At 40.1% G+C, this 26924-nt stretch overlaps 1 protein-coding gene across 2 annotated transcripts in view; it reads left to right on the top strand.

Annotated features, from left to right (window-relative positions):
• Positions 1-23113, top strand: part of JCHAIN (joining chain of multimeric IgA and IgM) — a 56617-nt gene extending 33504 nt beyond the window's left edge. For both annotated transcript variants that reach the window (XM_036335732.1, XM_036335723.1), the window contains exons 2-5: positions 11828-11920; positions 15213-15339; positions 19124-19204; positions 22110-23113. In XM_036335732.1, coding sequence (XP_036191625.1) covers positions 11857-11920; positions 15213-15339; positions 19124-19204; positions 22110-22314 — 477 coding nt within the window. In that variant the 5' untranslated portion in view covers positions 11828-11856 and the 3' untranslated portion in view covers positions 22315-23113. The remainder of the gene's footprint in view (positions 1-11827; positions 11921-15212; positions 15340-19123; positions 19205-22109) is intronic.
• The last annotated feature ends 3811 nt before the right edge of the window (positions 23114-26924 follow it).

Here is a 26924-nt window from a genome sequence, read left to right as displayed (position 1 = left end):
TAAATCTCAAATCTAAACCTCAACTATTTAAATAATAAATGTGGAGAAGTTATTACATTATAGAAACATATTTTTTCAAAAGGGGATTTTAGTTGACTTAATAAAAGCCAGTAGTGTAATATAGCCCAAAAGAGATATTATCATTTTAAGCCGCATTTATTGAAAAAACGTTACAGTTCTGCTGTGTTTTGTACTTGGTCAGATAACGCTTGGATTATTATATACATCTGGATGCTATATTTTAAAACGATGACATAGACAATATGAAGCCTGTCCAAAAAAGAAACTAATGTTGTGAGAGGACTTAAAATTAGAGAAGTTTTCAACTCCTTGTGAAAATGTCCTCCATCTTTTATTCAACCAAGATATTTTAGGCATTTCTGTGCTTGGTTCTTGGAAAAAGAAGTGAGCAACAAGACAATGCCATTCTCAAAGAGACAAATAGTAAATGAGAATTTCCAACAATGATAAATACTATGAAGAAAATAAAATAGGGCAATATTGCAGTGACTGGCGTTTGCTTAGAATGATTAGCAACTGGGGAGAATGATTCTCTCTGAGGCAGTGACGTTTGACTTGAGACTTGAATGATGGTGAGGGGCTAGCCATGCAGGGATATGGGAAGTGCTCATGCAGAGGGACTAGAAAGTACGAGGCCTGGAGCAGAGGTAGCTGGAGAGTGAAAGAGAGAGTTGTGGGAAGTCAGGCAAGATAATGAATTTGATTTTATTCCAAGTGCAATGAGAAGCCAGATTTTAAGTCAAATATGATCTGACTTTCTGTTTAAAAAGATTGCTGTCTGTTGAATGGACAGTGGCTTATGGGGGTAAGACTGAATGTAGGGAAGAGTTTGCAGCGGTGAATTGAAATTAAAATTAGATGGATTAACAGACAACATTTACCCCCCTTCCTTGAAACATCTAAAAAGAAAACTGACAAAATGTATAAAACAAAGATTTCTAAGGAATTGGACATTAGGCAGTGAAGGCTAGTGATCTCTGAGGGACAGAAAACAAATGAGAAGACCTCTACAATTGCCCCAGCTTGCTGCCTTGAGAGAGTTTCCAGGCTACTAGTATGACTTCACTGGTGAAATGTGCCAAACATTTACAGAAAAATACTAATTCTACACAAACTCCTCCAGAAAATTGGAGCAGAGGAAATACTTCTTAACTCATTCTATTGGGCCAGCATTATCCTGATAACAAAACCAGGCAAAAATATTACAAGGAAAGAACATTGCAGACCAGTATCCTTTATGAACCGAAAAGGAGATATTCTAAGTAAAAATTTTAGTAAATTGAATCCATCAATTTATAAAAAGGATATTACATCATGATTAAGTGGGGTTTATTCCAGGAATGCGAGGTTAGTTTAACATTTAAAATTAATGTAATTCACCATATAGCCAACTAAATCGCCACCAAGCCAGCATTTCCTACAACTTTTGTGATCATACTATGTTAGAACAGTTTTGGTAATATTATTATACTTAAAATCCTTTTATTCTTGAAATATTAATGTTCATTGCATGTAATATTATTATATGTAAGATCATATGGTCATTTAATAGAGAAAAAGCAATTGAAAAAAATGCAGTATCCATTTTTGATTAAAAAATACTCTCAGCAAACTAGGAACAGAAGTCCTTCAGGTTGATAAAGGACATTAAAGGAAAAGCCAACATAATACTCAACTACTAAAGTCTAAATATGTGATATTTTTAATAGCTTAATTGATATGTAACTGATATGCAATAAACTAGACAATTTGAGCCAAACAATATGATAAATTTTGACTTATATGCTCAATTGTGAATTTATAAGCACCATCCAGGTAATAAACATATCCATCCTCACCCAAAATTTCCTCATATACCCTTGTAATCATTCCCTCCCCTCCTCCTCTCCCTCTCCCTACATTTCTTGTCATGACTGATCTGTTTCTGTCCCTATAGAAGCTGGCAGGGGAGGACAGTTGGGGGCCATGAGGCCAGCAGGAGGGAGGGCAGTTGGCAGCTATGAGGGTGGCAGGGGAGGGCAGTTGGGGGCGATCAGGCCGGCGGGGGGGGGGAGTTGGCGAGAAGGCAGGCGGGGGGGCAGTTGGGGTGAACAGTCCAGCAGGCAGAGTGGTTAGGGGCGATCGGGCAGGCAGGCAGGTGAGCAGTTAGGAGCCAGCAGTCCCAGATTGGAGAGGGTGCAGGCCAGGCTGAGGGACACCCTCCCCCCCCTCCCCCCGTGCACAAATTTCATGCACCAGGCCACTAGTCTATATATAAAAGGCTAATATGCAAAGTGTCCCATTGGTAGTTTGACTGGAAGACTGGGAGTTTGATTGCTCACTATGACATGCACTGACCACCAGTAGCAGCGTGGAATAAAGTAAGGCCCTGGCCGACAGCTGGAAGCCAGGGAAGGGAGGCCCCGGCCAGCAGCTGGAAGGCCCCGATTGGCCCTGATCACCGGCCAGGCCTAGAGATCCTACCTGTCCATGGATTTCGTGCACTGGGCCTCTAGTTATATATAATATATGGAATCAAATACTATGAATTCTCTTTTTAATATTTTGTCTGGCTCCCTTTACTCAGAATAATTATTTTGAGATTCATCCATGTTGTTCATTTACTTTTATTGCTGAATAATGGATATACCACAATATGTTTTTCCAATTTATTTATGGACATTAGGTTGCTTCCAGTTTTAGGCTATCTATATAATAAAAGCCTAAGTGACTGTTATGGCCAAACAACCAGAACGACCAGTCACTATGATGCGCACTGACCACCAGGGGGCAGAGGCTCAACGCAGTAGCTGCCCCGTGGTGGTCAGTGCACTCCCACAGGGGGAGCGCTACTCAGCCAGAAGCCGGGCTCATGGCTAGTGAGCACAGTGGCTGTGTTGGGAGCCTCTCCCACCTCTCCAGCAGCGCTAAGGAGCCGTGAGCCGAGCAGTAAGGAGCAGCAAGCAGGCAGGCAGAAAGGAGTGAGGGGGTCTCAGATTGTGAGAGGGATGTCTGCCAAGGAGTCCCAGACTGTGAGAGGGCGCAGGCTGGGCTGAAGGCGCCCCCCACCACCCCCACCCTGTACACCCATTTCATGCACTGGGCCTCTGGTTACAAGTAAAGCTAACACTTCTTATGAATGTCCTTATGAAGTCAGAAAAACTCTGGATATGTTCTTTTTCTTTATTTTCCCCCAGATTTATTGAAAATTAATTGACATATAATATTGTTTAAGTTGTGCAATGTGATAATTTGATACACATATATTGTGAAATGGTTACTACAATAAGGTTAATTACCATATCCTTCACCTTACATAATTACCATTTTGTTATTATGGTGATGAAAGGAGTTTTTAGGGGTAAAATAGGTAGGTTTAAGAAGTTTTAGGAATTAGAGGGTACATGGGGGAGAACCACAGGGCTGCAATGCTGGGAGCTGCAGAAGGTATACATTCACAGAATAAGAGGGCTGTCAGAAGGTATACATTTACAGAATAAAGGAAAGGAAGCCACTCATTCAGAGAGGGAAGAGAAAGGCCAGAGGGAATAGAAAAACAGAAAGGAGAAGAAGAGGGGAACCTTACCTGGGGTTTGAGCTCTGAAGCCACCATAGTGACCAATCAGAGGGGATATCAGGACACAAAGAACTGCAGCCTTTATAAACCTTAGAAAAAAGGGACTTGGTGGGTCTCTCTCTCCCACTCCCCACGTGGGAGTCTGTGCTTGTTTCCCAATAAATTTCCATCTTTTCCCATACCACCTTTTGCCTGTGGCTTTGTTCTTTGAATCTACTTGGACAAGAACCTGGAAACCACCTTTGCATCCTGCCCAGGGAAACACCATGTGTTCCAGTTGAACACATTAAGTGCCAAGCCTGTTTTGTCTTTTTTTCTGTTTAGTCCGCGATATCCGATTTCACCGATATGCTGGCGGCCAGAGACTGAGGAGGTCCAAACAGAAAGTATAATGTCAGTCACTGGTGACTGACATGGCGCTTAATGTGTTAATTTCCCCGTTTCAGTGAGAACATGAAAACTCTACTCTCATAGCAACTTTCAAGATTAGTAGTCCTCCCTTACCTATAGGGATGTGTTCCAAGACCCCTAATGAATGCCTGGAACCTTGAATAGCACTGAACCTTGTATATAGTGTATATATGTATATAATATATTTTTAAAATATACTTTTATTGATTTCAGAAAGGAAGAGAGAGGGAAAGAAAGATAGAAACATCAATGCTGAGAGAGAACCATTGGTTGGCTGCTGCTTCCTGCACGCCCCCTACTGGGAATCGAGCCTGCAACCCTTGATGCACCCTTGATCAGCATCAAATCCGGGACCCTTCAGCCCATAGGCTAATGTTCTATCCATTGAGTCAAACAGGGTAGGGCTATAATATGTTTTTTCCCTGTACAAACATAGCTTTTAACTTAAAGGAAGCTCTTTGGTTTCCCTTTATAATATTTGAATTGCCAGCCTCACTACTCTTTCACTCTATGGCCATTATTAAGTAAAATAAGGGTGACTTGAACACAAGCACTGTGATACCATAACAGTAGATCTGATAAACGAGACTGCTACTGTGACTAGCAGAGGAGTAGTGTATACAGCATGGACATGCTGGATAAAGGCATGATTCACATTCCAGGTGGGATAGAGCAGGACTGCGAGAGATTTCATCATGCTACTCAGAACAGTGCAAAATTTAAAACTTATGACTTGTTTATTTCTAGAATTTTCCATTTAATATTTTCAGACCACCACTGACCATGAGTAGCTGAAACCACAGAAGGTGAAACTGCTGATAAAGGGGAACGGCTATATATAATACAGTATTAACCAAAATCACCATGCTGTACCTTAGAACTCTGGGACTTATTCATCTTATAACTGGAAGTTTGTAATCTTTGACCAACATCTCCCCATTATCCCCACCCCCACCAGCAATCACCATTCCACTTTTTGTGTCTATGAGTGCAATATTTTTAGATTCCACATATAAGTGAGATTATACAGTATTTGTCTTTCTCTGTCTGAATTATATCACTTAGCAAAATCAACTTCAAGGTTCATCCATATTGTCACAGATGACAAGATTCCTTTATTTTTCTAAAATTTATTTTGTATCCATTTATTTGGTTTAATTTTAAATTACTGTTTATATTCAATATTATATTAGTTTAAGGTGTATTGCATAGTGGTTAGATAATAATATACTTTATAAAGTGTTCCCCCTGATATTTCCAGTACCCACCTGGTACTATACATATCCTATATAATAAAAAGCTAGTATGCAAATAGACTGAATGGCGGAACAACCGAATAACCAGTTGCTATGATGGGTGCTGACTGCCAGGGGCATGTGCGGAACATGGCAGGCGTGGGCTGCAGTGCGATGGTGGAGCGGGTGAGTGGGACACCAGACCAAGGTGGTGTGCCAGTCACTATCATCAGACTGAGCCTTAGGTGGTTACTGAAAATTCTTTCCTCCCATGTGCCATCTGGTGCTTGCACACACTGCTGGCGCCTGGTGCTGGTCCTGATCGCTTGGCACTGTCAGTGGGTGCGAATGGTGGCTGCCGGCCCTGATCGCCCCTCAGGGCTTCTCCACTTCCCCCTAGATTGGGGCCGGCAGCCGCCTCTCGCACCTGCTGCCGGTGCTGGAGCCTCTGCTCGCACCCACTGCCAGTGCTGGCCCCACTTGCACCCGCAGCCGGCGCCAGAGCTGCCACTCGCAACCTGCTGCCAGTGCCTGGCACCGGTCCCGATCACTTGGTGCCATCAGCGGGTGCGAGTGGCGGCTGCCAGCCCTGATTGCCCCTGAGGGCTGCTCCACCTCCCCCTGATCCTGAGGGGCGATTGGAGTAGCAGCTGCTGCTCGCACCCACTGATGGCGCTGCACCCGCTACTGGCACCGGCCCCAATTGCTCTGCGCCTTGAGCAGGTGGGAGTGGGGCCGGCACTGTCAGCGTGTGTCAGTGCATGGGAGCGGGGCTGCTGGCAGACATGGGACAGGGGACCACAGTGGGAGGGGCCAGGCGGGGGTGCGGAGGATGGACTGAACCCGCTCCTGTGCCCACAGCAGCTTCGCGGCCCACAGTTCCTTTCAAGGTGCATGAATTTGTGCACTGGGCCCCTTGTTTATTATAATGTTATTGACTATATTCCCTATGTGTACTGTACGTCCCTGTGACTATTTTGTAACTATCAATTTGTACTTCTTAATCCCATCACCTTTTCACCTAGTTCTCCAATCCCCTTCCCCTCTGGCAACCAGCAGTCTGATCTCTGTGTCTGTGTGGCTGTTTCAATTTTGTTTGTTTGTTTATTTTTTCTTTAGATTTCATATATAAGTGAGATCATGCAGTATTTGTTTTTCTGTCTGACTTACTTCACTTGACATAATACCCTCTAGGAATGCAGATTAGTGCAGCCATGATGGAAAACAGTGTGGGAGGATCCTCAAAAAATTAAAAATGGATCTGCCTTATGACTCAGAGATTGCACTTCTGGGTATATATATATGAAGAAACCCAAAACACTAATTCAAAAGAATATATGCACCCTTATGTATATTGCAGCACTATTTACAATAGCCAAAATATGCAGGCAACCCAAGTGCCTATCACTAGGTAAGTGGATAAAAAAGTGTTGGTACATATATACAATGGACTATTACTCGGCCATAAAAAAGAATGAAATCTTCCCTTCCCTTTTATGGACGAAAAATATTCCATGTGTGTGTCCTCCCCGCCCCCCCCCCCCCCCTCTCACACACACACACACACACACACACACACACATACATTTTTTTTATCCATTCATCTGTCCATAACATTTTGATTGTTTCCATGTCTTGGCTAATGTGAACAATGCTGCAGTGAATGTGGGAGTACAGATATCTTTTTGAGATAGTGATTTAATTTCCTTTAAGTATATACCCAGAAGTGGGATTGTTGGATCAAATGGTAGGTCTATTTTTAATTTTTTGAAGAACTTTTATACTGTTTTCCATTATGGCTGTACTAATTTACATTTCCACCAACAATGTGTGGGTTACCCTTTTCTCTATGTCCTTATCAGCCTTTGTTATCTCATCTTTTTTATAATAGCCAGTCTAACAGGTGTGAGATGATTTCTCATTTGGGTTTTGATTTACATTTCCCAGATGATTAGTGGTGTTGAGAACCTTTTCATTTACTTGTTGGTCATTTATATGCCTTCTTTGGAGAAATGCCTATTCAAGTCCTCTGTGGGTTTTTAAATCAGATTTCTTTTTTCTACTTAGGTGTATGATTTTCTTCATATTTTATGTATATCACTAGAGTCCTGATGCCGAAATTCATGCAAGATAGCCTTCGCAGCCCCAGTTTCATCCGGAAGGTTGTCCAGACGGTCGTTCCACTGTTTGGCCATTCGGTTGATTTGTATATTATGCTTTTATTATTATAGATTTTATCAGATATATGGTTTGCAACTTTTTCTCCCATTCGGTAGTAGCATTTTCATTTTCTGATTTTTTTTTTTTTTTTTTTTTTTTGCTATGCAGAAGCTTTTTAGTTTAATTTAGTCCCAGCTATTGATTTTTGCTTTTGTTACTTATGCTTTTCCACTTCTGGGTATATACACTGAATGGCCAGATTATTATGACCACCTCATCAGTACTTCATTGGGCCACCTTTTGCCTTCAATACTGCGGTGATTCTTCTTGGCATTGACTCCACGAGATGTTGAAAGGTGATGTGAGGAATCTGACACCATGCCTGATGAATAGCATTGTCCAGTTCTGTGAGATTTGATGGTTGTGGAACCAGCTGCCTGATGGCTTGTGGGAAACTGATACAGGGTTAAGCCTCGGACTGACCTGCTGGCAAAGTCACAAACAAATCCTAGCTTAGAGGGCACAGTCCTCTTAGCATAATTAGGCTTGACCTTATAACACTCCCTAGATCTTATCTGGGAAGCTAATGGGCTGAGGAAGTGCAGGAAGTATAACCATGGTGTAAACAAGTGAAACTCACAAGAACAGTGTAACTTTGGTAACCACTACCTTGTTTACCTCTCACTATAAAAAGCTTGGTGAGGCCTGAGCACAGTGGAAGTCCTTCCTCTTGTGTTGGACTCGCCCACCTGGTCCCCCAATATTCCCAAATTATCTTGTGTCTTTTCTTTTTCATTTGTTGTGCGGCTCCTCTTCCAGACCCGAACCCTGAACCACGCAGGACATGGAGGGAAACACTTATGACAATGGCTCTTTTAACTTTGTCCCACAAATGCTCAATTGGATTGAGATCTGGTGATTGTGGGGGTCACCTAAGCAAGGTAAAGTCTCCCTCATGTTCTTGAAACCACTCCTGCACAATACGAGCACCATGGCATGGAGCATTGTCTTGTTGGAAGAAGCCATCTCCATTGGGATACGCCATCAATATGATAGGGTGAACTTGATCAGCAATGACACTTAGGTATGTTGTGCTATTCAGACGTTGTTCCACACGAATTCAAGGGCCCAAATCATGCCAGGAAAACATGCCCCAAACCATAACACTGCCCCCACCAGCTTGAAGGTTGTACTCATGCATGTGGGGTGCATGCTTTCATGCTGTTTCTGCCAAATTCTCATTCTGCCATCTGCATGATGCAACTGGAAACGTGATTCATCAGACCACATGACTTTTTTCCAATGTTCGACTGTCCAATCCTGTGTTCCTGTGTGAATTGGAGACGTTTTATCTTGGTAACTGCAGACAGCAAAGGTGTTGGAACAGGCCTTCGGCGTCCATATCCCATACGATGCAGTGTACAGCTAATTTGCCTACAAACGTCAGGTGGTCATAATAATCTGGCCACTTAGTGTATATGAAGAAACCCAAAACACTAATGCAAAAGAATACATGCACCCTTATGTTTATTGCAGCACTTTGATGGACACGTGGGTTGCTTGCCAAATCATTGCCAATATCCCTGTCAAGGAGCTTTTCCCTGTGCACTCCTCCGTAGGAGTTTTATGGTTTCAGGTCTTACATTTAACTCTTTAATCCATTTTAAATTAATTTTTGTGAGTGGTGTAGGATAGAGGTCCAGTTTTATTCTTTTGCATGTGAATATCCAGTTTTCTCAACATTCTTTATTGAACAGACTATTTTTTCCCCATTGAGTATTCTCGCCCTCATCAAATACTAGTTGACCATATATGCATAGATTTATTTTTGGGCTCTCCATTGGTCTATGTGTCTGTTTTTAATGCCAGTAATATGCTTCTTTTACTACTCTAGCTTTGTTGAATATTGTCATATATACCTTATAAGGGTCATGTAGCATGAGCACATATCAGTTCTATGTTCCTATATGTCTGCAACCCAAGGGAAAATGTCAAGCTCTCCCAGGAATGCTTTCCTCAAGCTCCATTATAATTGATATACTCAGGTTGTGTTTGCATTTTCTGCAACTCAACAAGGAGTGGCCAACATAATGATGATGATAATGATAGTTATAATGGTTAATAATCACTAGTACTTATATAGCATTTACCATATGCCAAGATCTGCTCTAACTTCTTTATATGCAGTAATACATGTTAAGCCTCACACCAATCCTATGAAATATGTATTGTTATTGTCCCCATTTTACAGATATGGGAATTGAAACATGGAGGTTAGTTTGTCCAAGGCTTGCTCAATGTCACACAGCTAGTAAGTGGTGGATTGGGAGATAAACCCAAGAAATCAAACTCAGAATCCCTTCCCTTAACTATTATGCTATACTAGAGGCCCAGTGCACGAAATTTGCGCACTTGCCTGGGGGGTGGGGTCCCTCAGCTCGGCCTTATGCCCTCTGGCAGTCCAGGAGCCCTCAGGGGATGTCTGACTGCCGTTGAGGTAGGAGAGGCTCCCGCCACCGCCACTGCACTTGCCAGCCCTGAGCCTGGCTTCTGGCTGAGCGACGCTCCCCCTGTGGGAGTGCACTGACCACCAGGAGGCAGCTCCCGCATTGAGTGGGATTGAGCCAAAACCATCTCCCTGACATTCCCCAAGGGGTCCTGGATTGCAAGAGGGTGCAGGCCAGGCCGAGGGACCGCACAGTGCACTATTGGGATTGGGACGCAGGAGGTTGGCCAGCTGGGGAGGGACTGTGGGAATGCTCCAAGGAGTGTCTTGCCTGTTTTGCTCAGTCCTGATCAGATAGACTCCAACAGCAAGCTAACCTACTGGTTGGAGTATCTGCCCCCAGGTGGTCAGTGCACATCATAGCGACTGGTTGACTAGTCGACTGTCTACCCCCGGGTGGTCAATGCACATCATAGCAAGAGGTTGAGTGACCTTAGCATATCATTAGCATATTACGCTTTGATTGGTTGAATGGACAACCAGACACTTAGCATATTAGACTTTTATTATATAGGATTGCTTTTCAATTTCCCATTTTTGCAGGGTCCCTGATCTCTTTGAGTTATTTTCTTGAATCTCTGCCTCACTTGACTTTGAGGAGAGAAGGGCACCCTGTCCTTCCCTCTCCCAAGAGTAAAGAGGTGGACTTCTCTTACCACAAGCACTACAATTTCCACAAATTCAATAGCTCCTATGATGGCATTCTCCTTTTTTCTCCTAAATTGTCTAAACCAGGGGTGGGGAACATCTGGTCTAAGAGCCATATAAGGCCCATGAAATCATTTGGTCTGGCCCTGCCCAGGCATTAGGGGTGAGTTAATTAAATGTTTGACCAAATATAGCAGGCCAATTTTTAAGTTAATTTTGTATGGCCCATGAATGAATCAAGTAATCTTTGCTTTAAAAAAAAAAAAAAAGCTTTTGTGAAGCTTTAATTTATCCCCATGAATTTATCCAATTGTTTTGGGGAGCTAGTCTAGTTTTGAGTTTATTTTTAAGGAAATAATAATTTGTAAAAAATATCAAGCTAACTTCTAATTACTCTTTTTTGGAGTGATGGAATAAATCAGTTATTTAGAAACTACAGTTAGAGATGAGGAGCTCTTAAGTGGTTAATATTTGTTTTGACACCCTGACCACATTACTAAAATGTGCTTTCAGATGTTTCTTTTTCTACTAGATATAATTGTTCATGTGAATCCAGTATATTTTCTTAACCCCAAATAGTTTCTAAATGCTATGGTAGTGGAAATTGAAATGAAAGTAAAGTTTGACAGTATAGCAATATCGTGTGCTCTAGAGCATGACACTTTGTTCTTGCTAGACTTTCAATACATATTGATTGAAGGAGAACAATTATGTGCTAGACTTTATAGCTTTCATTCTGCTGTTTTCTACTGCCAGGTATGAAATCTGCCTACTTATGACCCTGAAGTATTTTTTTAGTGCCTCTCAAAATTCTAGGAGACTCTTAAAAAATGAGAGAACTCAGAACCCAAAGTAACATAGATTTGATGTTGCATGTAAAAGTAACCAACATGCTCATTTACCCTCCTTTATTTATTGTTCCAAGCCCAACAAATATCATCTATATTTGAAAACTTTATTGTTTAGGGAATAACATTAAACATCCCTACTTAACATTCTTAATGGACTCTTGCCTTGAAATTATTATTAGTCTTCTGCATTAATTAGATAGAGTAAATGTAAAATAAAAAGTGATTACATCAAAATGGCTTTTGGGGGATGCTTTGGGAGAAAACAGGTAAATCTAAGCCATACATTTCTTCGCAGTGCAGCATTAAAATTTCAGACTTTAGCCACAGTTGTGATTGGTTTTAGTTTGTTAGCTGCCTGGAGCGTTATTTTAAGAAAGCAGAAGCAACATCATTTGCACACTCCTTATAGCACACACACCTTAACCCTGACTGGTTTTAGGTCCAGTTTTCAAAAGAAGTGAAGGCAAGATGAAGAAGCATTTGCTTTTCTGGGGAGTCCTGGCCATTTTTGTTAAGGCTGTTCTTGTGACAGGTATGTAATATTTTGAAAATAAACCCAGATGAAAGGAAAAATATAGCACAAATCTGTTCTTCAGATCTAAACATTAATGTTTGTGCTTTAGTTGGCCAGCTAGCTGGCTACTTTTCTCTAATATGCCTTAATCTTTATATGGGCAGTGATATTTATGCAGACAAGACTCATTATAATTCTTTTTCTCTTATCTGTTTGAGTACTATAAACTAGAGAATAAGAAAATATATATTTCTGAATAAGTATTGATAGCTGTACTTATATGAATATCCATATTGATTCTTAAAAATCAGTAGTCCTCTTCTTGAGTGTCTTAAATTCGTATTCAGGGAAATTAAGTAATAATTACTTTAAATACAACATAGACTCCATTGGAATTTTATTTTCTGAAACAGACTAGTATTAGTTCTAAGAACTTTTCTGGATCTGGGCCTACAGATTTATTAATAATGTTCAATGTTCTACAGGGCCTATAACTTGATGACCAAACTTTGGCTATTTTATTTATTAACCCTTCAAAGTATTATAGAAAATAAAGTACATTCTAAATATAGAAGTACAGTTTTTAATAATTTTCATCTAGAAGGGCACATGATTAGTGTGATATAACTTGGCTGGATTGTTTCTAAAACTGAGTTTATTCTTATTTCAAGACTGACTATGATATAATTAAGAATAATCCTTTAAAATATATTTCATACTAATTTAGCATTAAAATAATGAATTTCTAATTATATTTACAATATAAAGATAGCAGTAAAACATGTACAGTAATGTATCTATACATATGTATAAATACACACATACATAACACATATGAGCTGTCATTTATTGAGCACATATTAGGTTCTAGGCATTATGCTAACTACTTTACATATACGATTCTATTTATTTATTTTTTTAAATATATTTTATTGATTTTTTACAGAGAGGAAGGGAGAGGGATAGAGAGTTAGAAACACCGATGAGAGAGAAATATTGATCAGTTGCCTCCTGCACACCCCGCACTGCGGATGTACCTGCAACCAAGGTACATGCCCTTGACTAGAATCAAACCTGGGACCCTTCAGTCCGCAGGCTGACGCTTTATCCACTGAGCCAAATCAGTCAGGGCTATACTATTCTATTTAATTCTCACACAACCATTTGAAGGATAGGTGCTATTATAATTTCTACATATAGTTGAGCCCATTGAGATTTAGAGAGGCCAAATATCTTACCTAAGCTCACACAGCAAGCATGTAGTAGAACCCAGGCCCTCTGACCCTCTGACCCATACTCCTACTTTCCTATTTTTCCTGTATAAGAGAATCGCCTTTTAGTAAATTAATTATGCTATTATGTAGAATATGTTGTTAAGTCTATTTTCTTATTTGTTTGAACTGAATTAAATTAAATTTAACAAATTTTATTGAGCACCTACTATATCTCAGTTGCGCTTTGAATAAAGTAAGGCACAATCCTTAATAACAGATTTGTTAGGGAAAATGCTGCCTGTCAGTGAGAGAGAATGTTGAATCTATAAGTCTTGGTGAATTGAAAGTATTTGTACATTTTCTAGCAGGTATGTAGGCTGCCTAATATTTTTATATAACAACTGTAATGTTAGTTTTTTCCTAAATTTCAAGTAAGAAAATAAACTATATGCCATAAATAAAATATAGACATTTTCTATTTAAGACTTAATTGTCAACTCACATATTTGATTCAATTTTTATTTTGGTCAGGTATTTCTAGCTCATTTGTACTTTAATGAGAAAGCATTTAAGATTCATGGATACAGCAGCAGGGAAAGGACCTGCTTAATTCCTCTTACTCTTCAAAATGTTAAGAAAGTTATATGATGATCTTGAATTGACTTCATACTGTTTCTTCTCCAGTGCTGTAGACTTTTACCTGAAGGTTTATTAAGAAGTTATGAATAATAACATTATAAAATACTTCTAACAATTATAAGTACAATAACAATGATCTTAAAATGTTTTTGTAATAATTATCACAAAGACTGAAATATGCAATTAGATCCTCTCAGCTCTGAGACCATTTCTGGAACAATTAGGCTTTCAGTAACATTGATATCTATCCCAGTCATTAACCTTTATAACTTTATGTGCTAAATTTTTGTGTTGTTGCTTTTTTCAGTTGAGGCTTGATGTGAGGGAATTTTAAAGGTTACTTAGCTAAAATTATAGGAACAAAATATATTTAACATTATTTTTACTTAATTAGCACTATTAAATAAAGCTATTTACTCTTCAAACATCTGTTAACTGTTCTAAGTCCATATATTAACACCTTTTCTTTCTTTATTCTTTGCAACATCTACCAGACCTCTTTGTCTAATATTCAGATTAAGGCTTTAATGGTCATCTGTGAATTTATTCATTTATTAATTTTTTCTGCATTTGGGCATATTAAATTAAATATACATTTACTCAGTATTTTCTGAATTGTTTTTGCAAATTTGTAACATTTTATATCTATATATACTGAAACTTTAAAAATAATTCTTATGAGAAATATTAATATAGCACCTGTTATTTTGATTGGATCATTATATCATAATAACCTGATTTTTACTACAAAAAAAGAAGAAGAAATTAAGTTTAGGAGGACTGTAGTGGAGAATATTTAAAATCGTAGGAAGGAAGGTTATTTTGGGGGAAGTGTATCTGTGCTCAGCTCTAATGCAATGTAACAAACTATGTATATAAAGGGGAGTCCAGTGAAGGACGTGGCATTTCACACTGGGTTTACAAAGGCTAATGTTAGTTTTTGTTCACTTTTGAATGGAATGCTTTGGTCTGAGAGAAATCCAATCTAGATTTTTGTTTTCTCTCTTATTTTGGCATCTGGTACTCACGTTTACAAGGCTACATCACTCAGAGACCTGTGCTCCATTAAAAGCATTGGCTTAAAACCAGAATTCTTTCAGCTCAGGTGCACCTAGACTGGTCCAAGGGAAGAAGAAAATTCCTTTTGGATGTCCTTCACTACACTGTGAGATTCTACTCAGCTATTTTAGATTAGGAAGGAGAACAAATGGAGAAAGCTGAAATTGATCAACCATAAAACTGATTTTTTTTCTGCAGAAAATAAGATTAACTCAATACAAAGTTGATAAGTAGATTTTCATCCCCATTTCTTCTTCTTTTAAAATATATATATATTTTATTGTTGATAGTATTACAGATATCTCCCATTTCCCCCCCTTCTATCTTCCTCCTCCTAGCTCTTACCACCCCATCCCCACCCCAAGTCCATTTCTTCTTAATACATTGTATTTTTCCAGCCCAAGACGAAGATGAAAGGACTGTTCTTGTGGACAACAAATGCAAGTGTGCCCGGGTTACTTCTAGGGTCATCCCTTCTCCCGATGATCCTACTCAAGACATTGTGGAAAGGAACATCAGGATTATGTATGTGGTATTTTATATTTCACTTCTTCATGTTGTAAGCAGAGATATTCTGTCAAATCAGTCATTGTTTGAAGGTAATACCTATGTCTTGCTCCTCTTTGTGATATGTAGCACTTGACAGGAGATTGAATCTAGTTAATGGACCTGAGTCAGTTATGCACAAGCTGGGAGCAGGAACAAGGTTTCCACACAGCCTAAAACCAGTCAGCTAGGTCAGATGATTATAACTGAAGGTTCAGATCTAGTCATCAACATGCCCTGTTTGTATGGAGTTATTTCCGTTTGAATCTGAACTTTTAGTCGCTCTTGATCAGTTCAAAATGAAACTTGACATAACACTAAAAGCTTTATTTTGTACCACATCTGAACTACAGAGTATTTTACATAGTACTCAAGTGGTGGCATAAGAGGTAAGGCAGACTAATCAAATTGACTAATTTGGTTTAGTTTTCACTCGTCCATTGGACTCCAGATATTCATTTAATTTCACATGTAGTCCAAGTTATAAGTTATGAGTCTTGATATTTAATTGCCAAAATGCTAATAATATTTAAGAAATGAGGTTCCTATTGGATCCAATCAGTAAAGCCTTCCTTGTGAACACTTCTGCCTTGAATAGTTTCCTAACAATTGGGTACCTCTTTCTGAAACAACATAGCATTCAATTCCACCTAATCAATGGAAGAAGTATAATGTTTTAAAATTTTGTTTCAAGTTCTGGTTGGGTCACTGGTTGTGCTCTTGTATGCAAGTTACTTAACTATAAACTTCAACTTGCTTATCTTTTTTTTAAAAAAATATTTTTATTGATTTCAGATAGGAAGGGAGAGGGAGAGAGATAGAAACATCAGTGATGAGAGAGTCATCGATCGGCTTCCTCCTGCACACCCTCAACTGGGGATCGAGCCCACAACCCAGGCATGTGCCCTGACCAAGAGCCGAACCTGGGACCCTGCAGGCCAGTGCTCTATCCATGGAGTCTAACTGGTCAGGGCAACTTGCTCTTCTTTAAATAGGGGGAAATAGTATATATCTCATGGGGCTACTATAAAGATAAATTGAGATCTATTCTTTTTAGAAAATACTAAAAAAAGTATTTGCTGTTATTCATCCACCTAATCTACATGCCAATTATCTTTATGTTACTATACTTATTTATTTTTTGTCTAAAACTTTACATATGTCTCCTTTTCCCCCGATTGTTACTATACTTCTTAAAATACCTTGGTTTACCCAACATTGTTACTGCGATGAATTACAAATGCCTCGGCCTAACCTACAACACTGAGCATAATGCTCAAGCTCTTCCATTGACACTTTTTTTCACCTCATGTTTGAAAATCCAGAAATATTGTAGTGCCCTTATTTTTCCCCACTCACAGTGCTTTCTTCCTCTTCTATTTTTGCATGTTGTTCCTCTGCTTGAAGAACCCTTTCTCCCACTCCTCTTAGCCTGGCTAACTTCTTCTCAACCTGCATGTCTTAGGTTAGACATCACTTCCTCTGGCAGGTTTTCTCGGACCATTCAGACTCTATACCACTGAGCTCCCTTTAGAGAACAGTTGGAGAAGCATGCGACTGGAAGGGATGGATGGCATTCATGACATTAAACATTTTATGTTTAAATCTTCAGATTTTTAAATGGCACTCTATAATTCTCTAATTCATCTTTTTTTTCCTATGACCATTCTTTTTATGATATATTTTTTTCTGAATTCAGATAATTCAGTCACTTCATCCACTTTGCCTGATGTGTATTAATGGTTCTCTGATTTCATTTCTAAGAGTTCTATTATTATTGCCATGTCATTATGGCATTATTCCCAACTCCATCACTTCCTAGCGATATGACTTTGGGTAAATTACTTGACTAATTTGAGCCTGTTTCCTAAACTATAAAAAAGGGATACAATATATGTATGTAGATATACACATATACTTTATAGGGTTGTGAGAATTAAGTGTGATAATGTGTAAAAGTGTCTAGAACACTGTTTGACCCAAAATAGACATTCATACATGTTTATTCCCTTATCTCTATCAATATTTAAAGCCTTTTCTGATAGTACTAAAGCCTTTCAAGCTAATAAAGAATAGGTCCTTTCATTCATTCAACAAACATTTATTAAGCGCTACTGAATGCCACTGAGGGTTGGAGTTGGGGACTGTTGGAGAATTTACAGGTGAATAGGGAACTGTAAACAGTTAAAAAGCCAATTACAGTACAGTATTGTAGATGCTATGATGACAGGAATAGGCATAGGATGTTAGAGGGCACCCAGTCCAATCCTTGTGGGCTGGCGCAGAGTGGCAGTGAAGGCAGGAAGAATGTTCGGAGAAAGTAGTGGAAGTGAACGATGGCTGTTAGCTGGCTGAATGGGAATTAATTTTGTAAATGTGTGGGGAATGACAGGGTTGATAAGTGAGGAAGATCATTCTAAAGGAAAAGGAATAAGGGTTGCTATAAGGATTATATGAGATCATCATGTAATATATTTAGCATAGTACCAGGTACACTGTAAGCGCTTAGTAAATGTTAGAACTGTGTTTTTTTATTTTATTAAAACTTGGAGACGAGAAAAGCCTGGTAAGTTTGTGGAATTGTCAGCTGTTGTTTAGAGCTGGCATGTAGTGTAAAGAGGGTGGCATGGTGAGAGATGAGGCTGGAGAGTGACAGGCATGTCATTAAAGATACCCTGGTATTTCTGGAGAGACACTGTAGGTTTTAAGCAGAGAAGGAAATTAGGCTCGTATTTTAGAAAGGCCGTTTGGCAATAATGTAGCCAATGCATTGTAGGGGTCAAGACTGAAGGAAGGCATTGCTAGGAGAGAAGAGGCAGTGTCCTGAACCAAGTGGATGGATTTCACAGAGGCAAAGAGTTAGAATCAATTGAACTGTGACATGGGATTAAATATAGGTCATGATAGAAAGGGAAGGCTTAGGGATGGTATCCAGGTTTTTGCTTGGATATTTATATGAATATTATTGCTAAACACTGAGTTAGGAAACACAAGTTTTTCTTTGTATCTTTTGGTAGGGATGAGTGCATATGAGGAGAAAAATGACATAGATGAAAAAATGTACAAGTTAATAAGATCACCTGAACTATCTAATTTTTCTAATTTTTCATGGAAATCACCAAATCAAGAGATTTGGATTCCAGCTACAGCTTTACTACTTAGTAGTTTTGTGATGTTGGATAGGTTGCTAACCTCTCTGATTTATAATTTATGCATTTTAAAATTGTGGGTACTAATAACTGTCCATTCATTCCACAAATATTGAACATATTCCACATACTACACAAGTAGTGAGGCACTGGGAATACATAACTGTTTTTGCCTCAAGGAACTATGTAGTCTAGGGAAGTTATGCCTCAAGCAGCTATGATATGGTGTTTGTTATAATAAAGATAGATGAGCTTAATAAGACTATAGAGGAAGGAGTTTATAGAGGGGCGGAGATGGGATCTAAGTTATCATAGAGACCATAGAGAGGGTAAAACTTGAGCTGATTGCTAAAGGGAAAAATGGATTTGCCAAGTAAGCAAACATCACTGACAGAGGAGCTGTTGTGAGGTTTATTTTGAATGGGAAATGCTTAAATTATAGCAAATTACTGTGAAATCTGAGTATGAGCATCACCATAGATTCTTTTACTAGTAGAATGCTAAATTCACTAAATGCCCTCATGAAAAAGTAATGCCCTAGCAATATACCTATTACCAAAAAATAGCAATATTCTGTTAATTTCATCATTTTGATTTGTTTTTCTCTTTTTTAGTGTTCCTGTTAACAACAGGGAGAATATCTCTGATCCCACCTCGCCAATGAGAACCAAATTTGTGTACCATTTGTCTGACATGTAAGAGATTTTCTTTCAACTACTACTAATATATACACACACACACACACACACACACACACACACACATATATCCTATCGAATAAAAGAGAAACATGGTAATTGGCGTACGACCGCTACCCTTCCCATTGGCTAATCAGGGCGATATGCAAATTAACTGCCAGCCAAGATGGCGGCCGGCAGCCAGGCAGCTTAAACTGAACATGAGGCTTGCTTGCATCAGTGATGGAGGAAACCAATGTTCCCCGCCTGCCTTGCCGGCCTCTGAGCTTGCAGTTTAAAAAACATTGTAACAAATATAGAAGCTAAACAAAACCCCAGAAACCAGCTTTCAGAGAGCTGGGATCTCAGAGCTGGAGTTGATACAGAGTTTCGATTATAGAACCGAAACAAACCAGATACCTGTTTTCAGCAGCTGAGGCCTCAGACTGGAGCCAAGCCTCAGAGCTAAAGTTGGCCCAGAATAAAAAAAGAAAAAGAAAAAAAGGAGCAGTTGGGAGCTTCAGTCCCAGCCTGAAAACAGCCCTCAGCCCCTTACCCAGACTGGCCAGGCACCCCAGTGGGGACCTCCACCCTGAAGGGTGTGTGACCAGCTGCAAACAGCCATCATCCCCTCATCCAGGCTGGCCAGGCACCCCAGTGGGGACCCCCACCCTGATCCAGGACACCCTTCAGGGCAAACCAGCTGGCCCCCACCCATGCACCAGGCCTCTATTCTATATAGTAAAAGGGTAATATGCCTCCCAGCACCGGGATCAGCGGAGCCGAGAGGCCTCCCGGCACCGGGATCAGCGGAGCTGAGAGGCCTCCTGGCACCGGGATCAGCGTGACAGAGGGCAGCACCCAAACCCCCTGATCGCCCTGTGGCTCTGTGTATGACAGGGGGCAGGGCCACAACCTCCCTATTGGCCCTGCTCTGTTCGTGACAGGGGAAGGCGCCCCAACCCCCTGATCGGCCCTGCTCTGTGCCTGATAGGGGGGAGCTCCCCAACCCCCTGATCACCCTGCAGCTCTGTGTGTGACAGGGAGCAGCGCCCCAACCCCCCCACCCCACAGCCCTGCTCTGTGTGTGACAGGGTAGAGCCATAACCTTCCCATCGGCCCTGCCCTGAGTGTGAGAGTGGTGGCGCCCCAACCCCCAGATGGGCCCTGCTCTGTGGGTGATAGAGGGCGGCGCCCCAACCGCCCCCCCCCCCCCCACGGGCCCTGCTCTGTGTGTGATGGGGTAGAGCCATAACCTCCCCATTGGGCCTGCTCTGAGTGTGACAGTGGCGGCGCCTCAACCCCCTGATCCGCCCTGCTCTGTGTGTGACGGGGCGGTGCGCCAACTCCCCTATCGGCCCTACTCTGTGAGTGACAGGGGGGAGTTCCCCAACCCCCTGATTGGCCCTGCTCTGTGCGTGACAGGGGGTGGCGCCACAACCTCCCCATCGACCCTGCCTTGAGTGTGACAGGGGGCGATGCCCAAACCCCCCAATCGGCCCTACCCTGAGCGTGACTAAGGGTCGCATTGCAACCTCCCAATCCGTCCTGCTCTGTGCATGACAGGGGGCGGTGCCCCAACTCCCCAATTGGCCCTGCTCTGAGCCCGACCAGGGGCTGCACCTAGGGATTGGGCCTGCCCTCTGCCACCCGGGAGCAGGCCTAAGCCAGCAGGTCGTTATCCCCCGAGGGGTCCCAGACTGCGAGAGGGCACAGGCTGGGCTGAGGTACCCCCTCCCCCCCGAGTGCATAAATTTTTGTGCACCGGGCCTCTAGTATATATATATATGTATATGTGTGTATATATATAGATATATCCTATATAATAAAAGCATATTATGCAAATTGATCCTAACAGCAGAATGACTGGGAATGACTGCTCACTATGACACACACTGACCACCAGGGGGCAGATGCTCAATGCAGGAGCTGCTCCTTGATGGTCAGTGCGCTCCCACAGGGGGAGCTCTGCTAGCCACAAGCCAGGCTGATGGCTGCGAGCACAGCAGTGATGGCAGGAGCCTCTCCCGCCTCCGCAGCAGCACTAAGTATGTCCGACAGAAGCTTAGGCCTGCTCCCTGCTGGCAATTGGACATCCCCCGAGGGCTCCCGGGCTGCCAGAGGGATGTCTGACTGCCAGCTTAGGCCTGTTCCCCCGGGGAGTGGGCCTAAGCCAGCAGGTGGTCATCCCCCGAGGGGACCCAGACTGTGAGAGGGCACAGGCCTGGCTGAGGGATCCCCCCGAGTACACAAATTTTTGTGCACTGGGCCTCTAGTATATATATATATATATATATATATATATATATATATATATGCAAGTTAATAACTTTAAAAAATTAACTTGTTAGTAGGAATGTTTTGGAAAAATATGTTGGGGTCTAAACATTTATCAATATAATTTTAACTTTTGAATACATTAATTCTCATGTTAATTATTAGGTACCATAAATTCATAAAATGTAATCACAGATAAAAGTTAGCTATAAGTTTATTCTAACAAAGAAATACTTGCCATTAGTACAGGAAGGGCTGATTTGTCTTAATAGCTCTGTAATTGGATTTCAGGCATATTAACATGTAGGTGTTTTTTTGGAAACTACAGAATTCAGCATCAAACAATTTCTTTAAAAATATTCTTCCTTCTTTGTCACTATAAATAACTTACTTAATTCCAATACACAATTGGCAATTAATCTAACAGAGTAGAAGTTGCTATATGATGTAGGGAAAACAATATTGTTTTGCCTACACCATATAGCAACTTCTACTTATATTACTTACTTTCTTTCAATTAATTTTTATATTAAAGGTTGAAAAACATCCCATAAACCATTCTACATTGTAGAGCACTGCAAAGAATGAATTTATTTTGGATACAACATTTGATGGGGATTGTCTAATGCATAGATTTGTTTTTCAGGTGTAAAAAATGTGATTCTACACAAGTGGAACTGGGAAACCAAGTGGTTACTGCCACCCAGAGCAATATCTGTGATGAAGACAATGAAACCTGCTACACCTATGACAGAAATAAGTGCTATACAAATAAGGTCCCATTTTCATATGGTGGTAAGACCGTAATGGTGGAAACTGCCTTGACCCCGGAGTCCTGCTATCCTGACTAATTAAGTCATTGTTGACTGCACAGCTTATCTTGAAAGGCTCTCCATTTTGATCCAGAAAGTTAATATATTTATTACCAATGAATTTGAAGCCACAATATTTTGATAATGTAAAACTGCATCCTCCAAGTTATTAAAATAGTAACATTGTTATTTTTATTAGGTAATTACTTCTCAACTCTTAAGTATTGTATGTTCACATTTAAAGTGTTGAATCTCTTACTGCCCTTGCCTGAAGGGGTCTATGTTAATAATATAATTTCTAACATTTAAAAAAATAGACAATGAGAGAGAACAAAACTTAAGTTTAAAAATCAGGATACAGAATTAAATTTTGTGGGTGTTTTTTGTACTTTTCTTTTCTTTTCTTTTTTTTTTGCTTTGCCTTGGAGAGCCAGAGCTTTTGCACATTCCATGCTATTCACTTTGACAAAAAGTAAAATGTGATGTGTAGAGAAAAGTGATATGCAAACACAAGTCAATTATAGATCTTCACTAAAAAAGTGATTAGAAATATGTTTTAGAAATATTTAAAAATAATTAAAATTGGATCTGTAATATTTGTGAAACCAGTGAGCTGAAAGTTACATAATTAAATGCAGAATTATAAAATTTATTTTGACATAACACAGATTTGGTAGCAGATGATACTTTTTTTTGGATAAAATTAAAAAAAAATCAGGGTCATGTAAGAAATTCCCATTGGACATCATCAATGTTGTAACTGAATCTAATGAAATATGTATTCCACAATATGTATTCTCTTGCACAGTCTGAACAATTAAATAGATTTTTAAGCATATACCTGTGTGAAATAATTTATTGGAAAAAAGTTTGTGTTAACTTTGTTGTATGTAAGTTAAATATAATTGATTACTTATGAATAGTTTGTAAGCATGATGTGGTTATGCATTAATCACTGAATTCATACATGTACTTATCTGAGATAGCCTTGTGATTTAAAACTAAAATTAAACAAGAAGGCAAGGTCCCTCAGGACAAACATAGTGTTCCTAAGTATAGTTAACATCTCTCACCTCATACAATTACAAGCAATTCTGTTTCTTGTGATAAGAACTTTTGCGGGGAGATAGTTTCTGGAGAGGCTCCTCTCTGTCTCCTCATCTTTGCCTTGGTTTTTTTGCCTACCTAATAGGAAAAGGTTTTGTGACCACATTGCCTCATTAAATTCCAGCTAGAAGAGCACCTCAGACTTATAGTCCTGGGGCCTTCCTTCTTTTAGAAGTTCAGTTAAACTCGAAGATCCTCATATTAGTAACAGTTTAGTACTTACCATTAGCTAGGCATCAATCAGTGGTTTAAGTATTAACTCATTCAATACAAATCCAAAGTAGCTGGTGGCTCTTAAGTGAGAGTTACTGAAGAAAGATGAAAGCGGTCCTGTTAGTTTTACTCATATGTTTGCTTGTATTAGTCAACAATTAGCAAGGAAACACCAAGGAAGCAACGCAGAGGAGGCAGCTCTGAAAAGAGCCTCTCGATTGTTTGCAGGGAGCGCATTTGACCCATGGCTCTGGTACCCACCACTGTGTTTGTATGAGGTACATGGGCTGCCTGAGAGGGTAAGGATTCTAATACAGACCAGTGCCTGGGACACACAGGACTCCTCTGATGGGTGACTGACTTGAGGACTCCCCATCAGCTTCACTGAAAATTTCTTAGCACCACACCTTCATTATATATTACTTATGCAATCTTCCTTACCACCTTCTTTCCTCCACACAGGTCAGACCTGAGTCAGAGTCTGATGGCTCTCCCAGCCTTCTTGGGCTCCTGCCCCATTTTCTTTCACAGGTGTTTTTCCTAATAAATATCTTGTACCTTTAATTTCATCTTGGATTCTGCTTCTGTGGGGCCTGAATGAACATAGTAGCCAATTATGAGGTATCTGATTTAATGATGATGATGTTGATATTGAACATTATTCACATCCATGTGATTCACCTATGTTATTTAATTTTATCCTCAGAATGACTCTTGGGCTTACCTTTATGTTATTGAGAAAATGAACTCGGTGCATAATTAATAGTCTGGTTCACTGGTCTCTTAAATGGCAATGAAAACTCAATCACTGCCATAGCCTCAACAAATATCAATAGAAGCCCTCTGATAATCATTTTGCCCACTATAACATTTTTTACAGTTACTGTGACATTTTGAGGTTAATGTGACCAATTTACTGATCTGTTATAAGTCAATTATTTCTGTCCTTTTCTGTCCTTTTAAAATGTGAATTAAATGGATGCTGTTTTTAAAGGACAGGTATAAGTGGGTATTAGTGGTGAGAATGTTTTTCTTCTGCATAGTGCTTAGCTATTACTTACTAGTAAGTGAGCACACTCAGCACCAGCCAGAGAAAATTACATTAATTAACAATAAGAGTAATGTTCCTTTGTGCCAGGCCCTTGAAAACCAGTAGACACAGTCAAGTATTCACTTTAAGACTATGGATAGGAATGATTTTTAATGATCTTTCCAGGTCTTGGCTTTGGATGGCTGTGTAGCTTAGTGGGTAAATTCATGGCCTAGATTCTATACTTAGTGACTAAATGACATCACTAAGGCAAGTTCATTCAATCTGATTAAAAATAGGAGTAAAAACAACTCTCTCATAGCTTGTAAAAATAAGGATACATGCAATCATTTATGTACACCACTCATTACAGCTATTATAGCATTCAGTAACCCTCTGTAAATTACAGTTGTCATTGTGTGTTAATTGACTTCTGGCTCTTCTTTTTATCCAGGCAACAAATCAGAAAACAATGTGATCGTATAGGATCACTGATTCTCAGTTTTTAGCATGCATGAGATTCACCCCGAGGACTCATTGAAACAGATTCCTCCCTCCCAACCCCCATGATGACTAAGTAGTTCTGGGATACAGCAGGAGCAAGTACATTTTTCAAAAAATTTCCAGCAGCTGCTTGGAATCCTGTGAGAACCACGGCTTTAGAATTATAAGCTTCCATCTCCTCCTGGTGGTTGATTTATGAAGTACAATGCATATTCATTTTTAACATGTTTCGTTTAATCCTCAACTGCCCTATGAAATAAGTACTACCTTCATTTTACAAATGATGAAACTGAGATGCAAAGAGATGAAGTAATATTCATAGGTTTTACAGATAGTGTATGGAGAAGTGGTAATTGAATCCAAGACTGTCCATTTTCTGATGAAGCACAGAAAAGAAGGTGCTGGGTCTTAGGCAGATGAAATGGACACTGAGTGCAGAGGACCGCGATTGGGGAAGTGATGGGCTTTGAGAGCCGCTTCATCTATTTCACAATCATATCTGTGCCCAATTACAGCTCAGCTTTCTCCTTTATTTGAAGAATTCTGCTCTGCCAAATGGGATTTTGTTTGTTACCCGCTAAATCCTGTTTCTAAATCTTATTGGCCATGATTTCAAAATGAGAGATAAAGGTCTAGTCAGTGGCTGATGTTAAGGGCTAAGGGTGAGAGGCAAGGAAGAATGGGTGGACCAAACCAAAAGCTTTGATTCTGTTGTGAAATGGTGATTACCTATTTCCCAAAAGTGCAGTTTTCTGAGTTTTAATGGGGCAGTTGGTCTGAGTCACAGTGAAACCTCTGAGGTTTTGTGAAGGAGGGTGACAGTTGTTGATTTGAATCCAACATTTCTAGTTCCCTTTTTGGCTTTTAGAAATGAAGTTTGGCTTCCTGAGGGCGAGCTGAATCTTCTTTAGGGTCCTTCGGGTCATGACTGAAGCAGCCTGGGATATGTCAAAGCAAGCAATAAAAGTAACTCAAAGGTCATGTCTTGTGAATTTCCTTTGAAGGTGTATTAAGTTAAGACTCTGATGTGAATGATTAAAGTGAAATATGTTCAGGGCATTCAAAAAGCCAGAGGAAGAATCTTCATGATGATGGCTGCTAGACTAAGTGTTCAGAGGTGGCTGGACCCTACATTCATTATCCTACTTCACTTTCTGCTTCAAGTGGAAAAGTTCAAGGTTTTCCCCAGCCAACTGGATCAATGGCCAACTACCCTTTAAAGAAGTCTATTTCAGGCTGTGAGACAGAAACTCGTATAAGTCAGTTGTATTAGCCTTGCTGGATTATCTCCTATTTGCCATCCTCGGGTGTTATTTTCTTTCTCGTTTATTTACATTATCATCTAAATATATGGCTGGGATATATCCAGCCATTTAAAAATCAGCAAGTGATAGCCACAAGATGTAGGAACTTGCCATGGAAATGGAGAAATGGCAGTGGGCTGGGAGTGCTAGAGACAAGAGGGGGTCACCTCGGAGCCTGCCATCCCACTGCATGCACCTTAACTTTAGAGCTGACTTTAAAAGCTTTATCAATAACTTAACAAGGGCACACAGAATAATTCCTTTACTGCAAGGAACTCAGGCCTGGTATCCAGGTTTGCAGAAGGATACCTGTGCTGATGAAGAGTCATTTTCTACAGGGACATTTTCTCTTTTTATTTTCTCACTATAGTCTCAAATTTAATAGATATTTTTGTCCCCATTGTTTATATTTTACATTACAGAGGTCTCAGATGATAAATTAAGTTCCAGTGACTCATAGATGAAGATTGTCAGCATATCTGCTAAGACAA

The sequence above is a fragment of the Myotis myotis genome, unplaced genomic scaffold (genome assembly GCF_014108235.1).
Source record: "Myotis myotis isolate mMyoMyo1 unplaced genomic scaffold, mMyoMyo1.p scaffold_m19_p_1, whole genome shotgun sequence".
Classification (NCBI taxonomy): domain Eukaryota; kingdom Metazoa; phylum Chordata; class Mammalia; order Chiroptera; family Vespertilionidae; genus Myotis; species Myotis myotis.
Note: the sequence above shows the minus strand (reverse complement) of the source record. Positions and strands in the feature narration are given on the sequence as shown.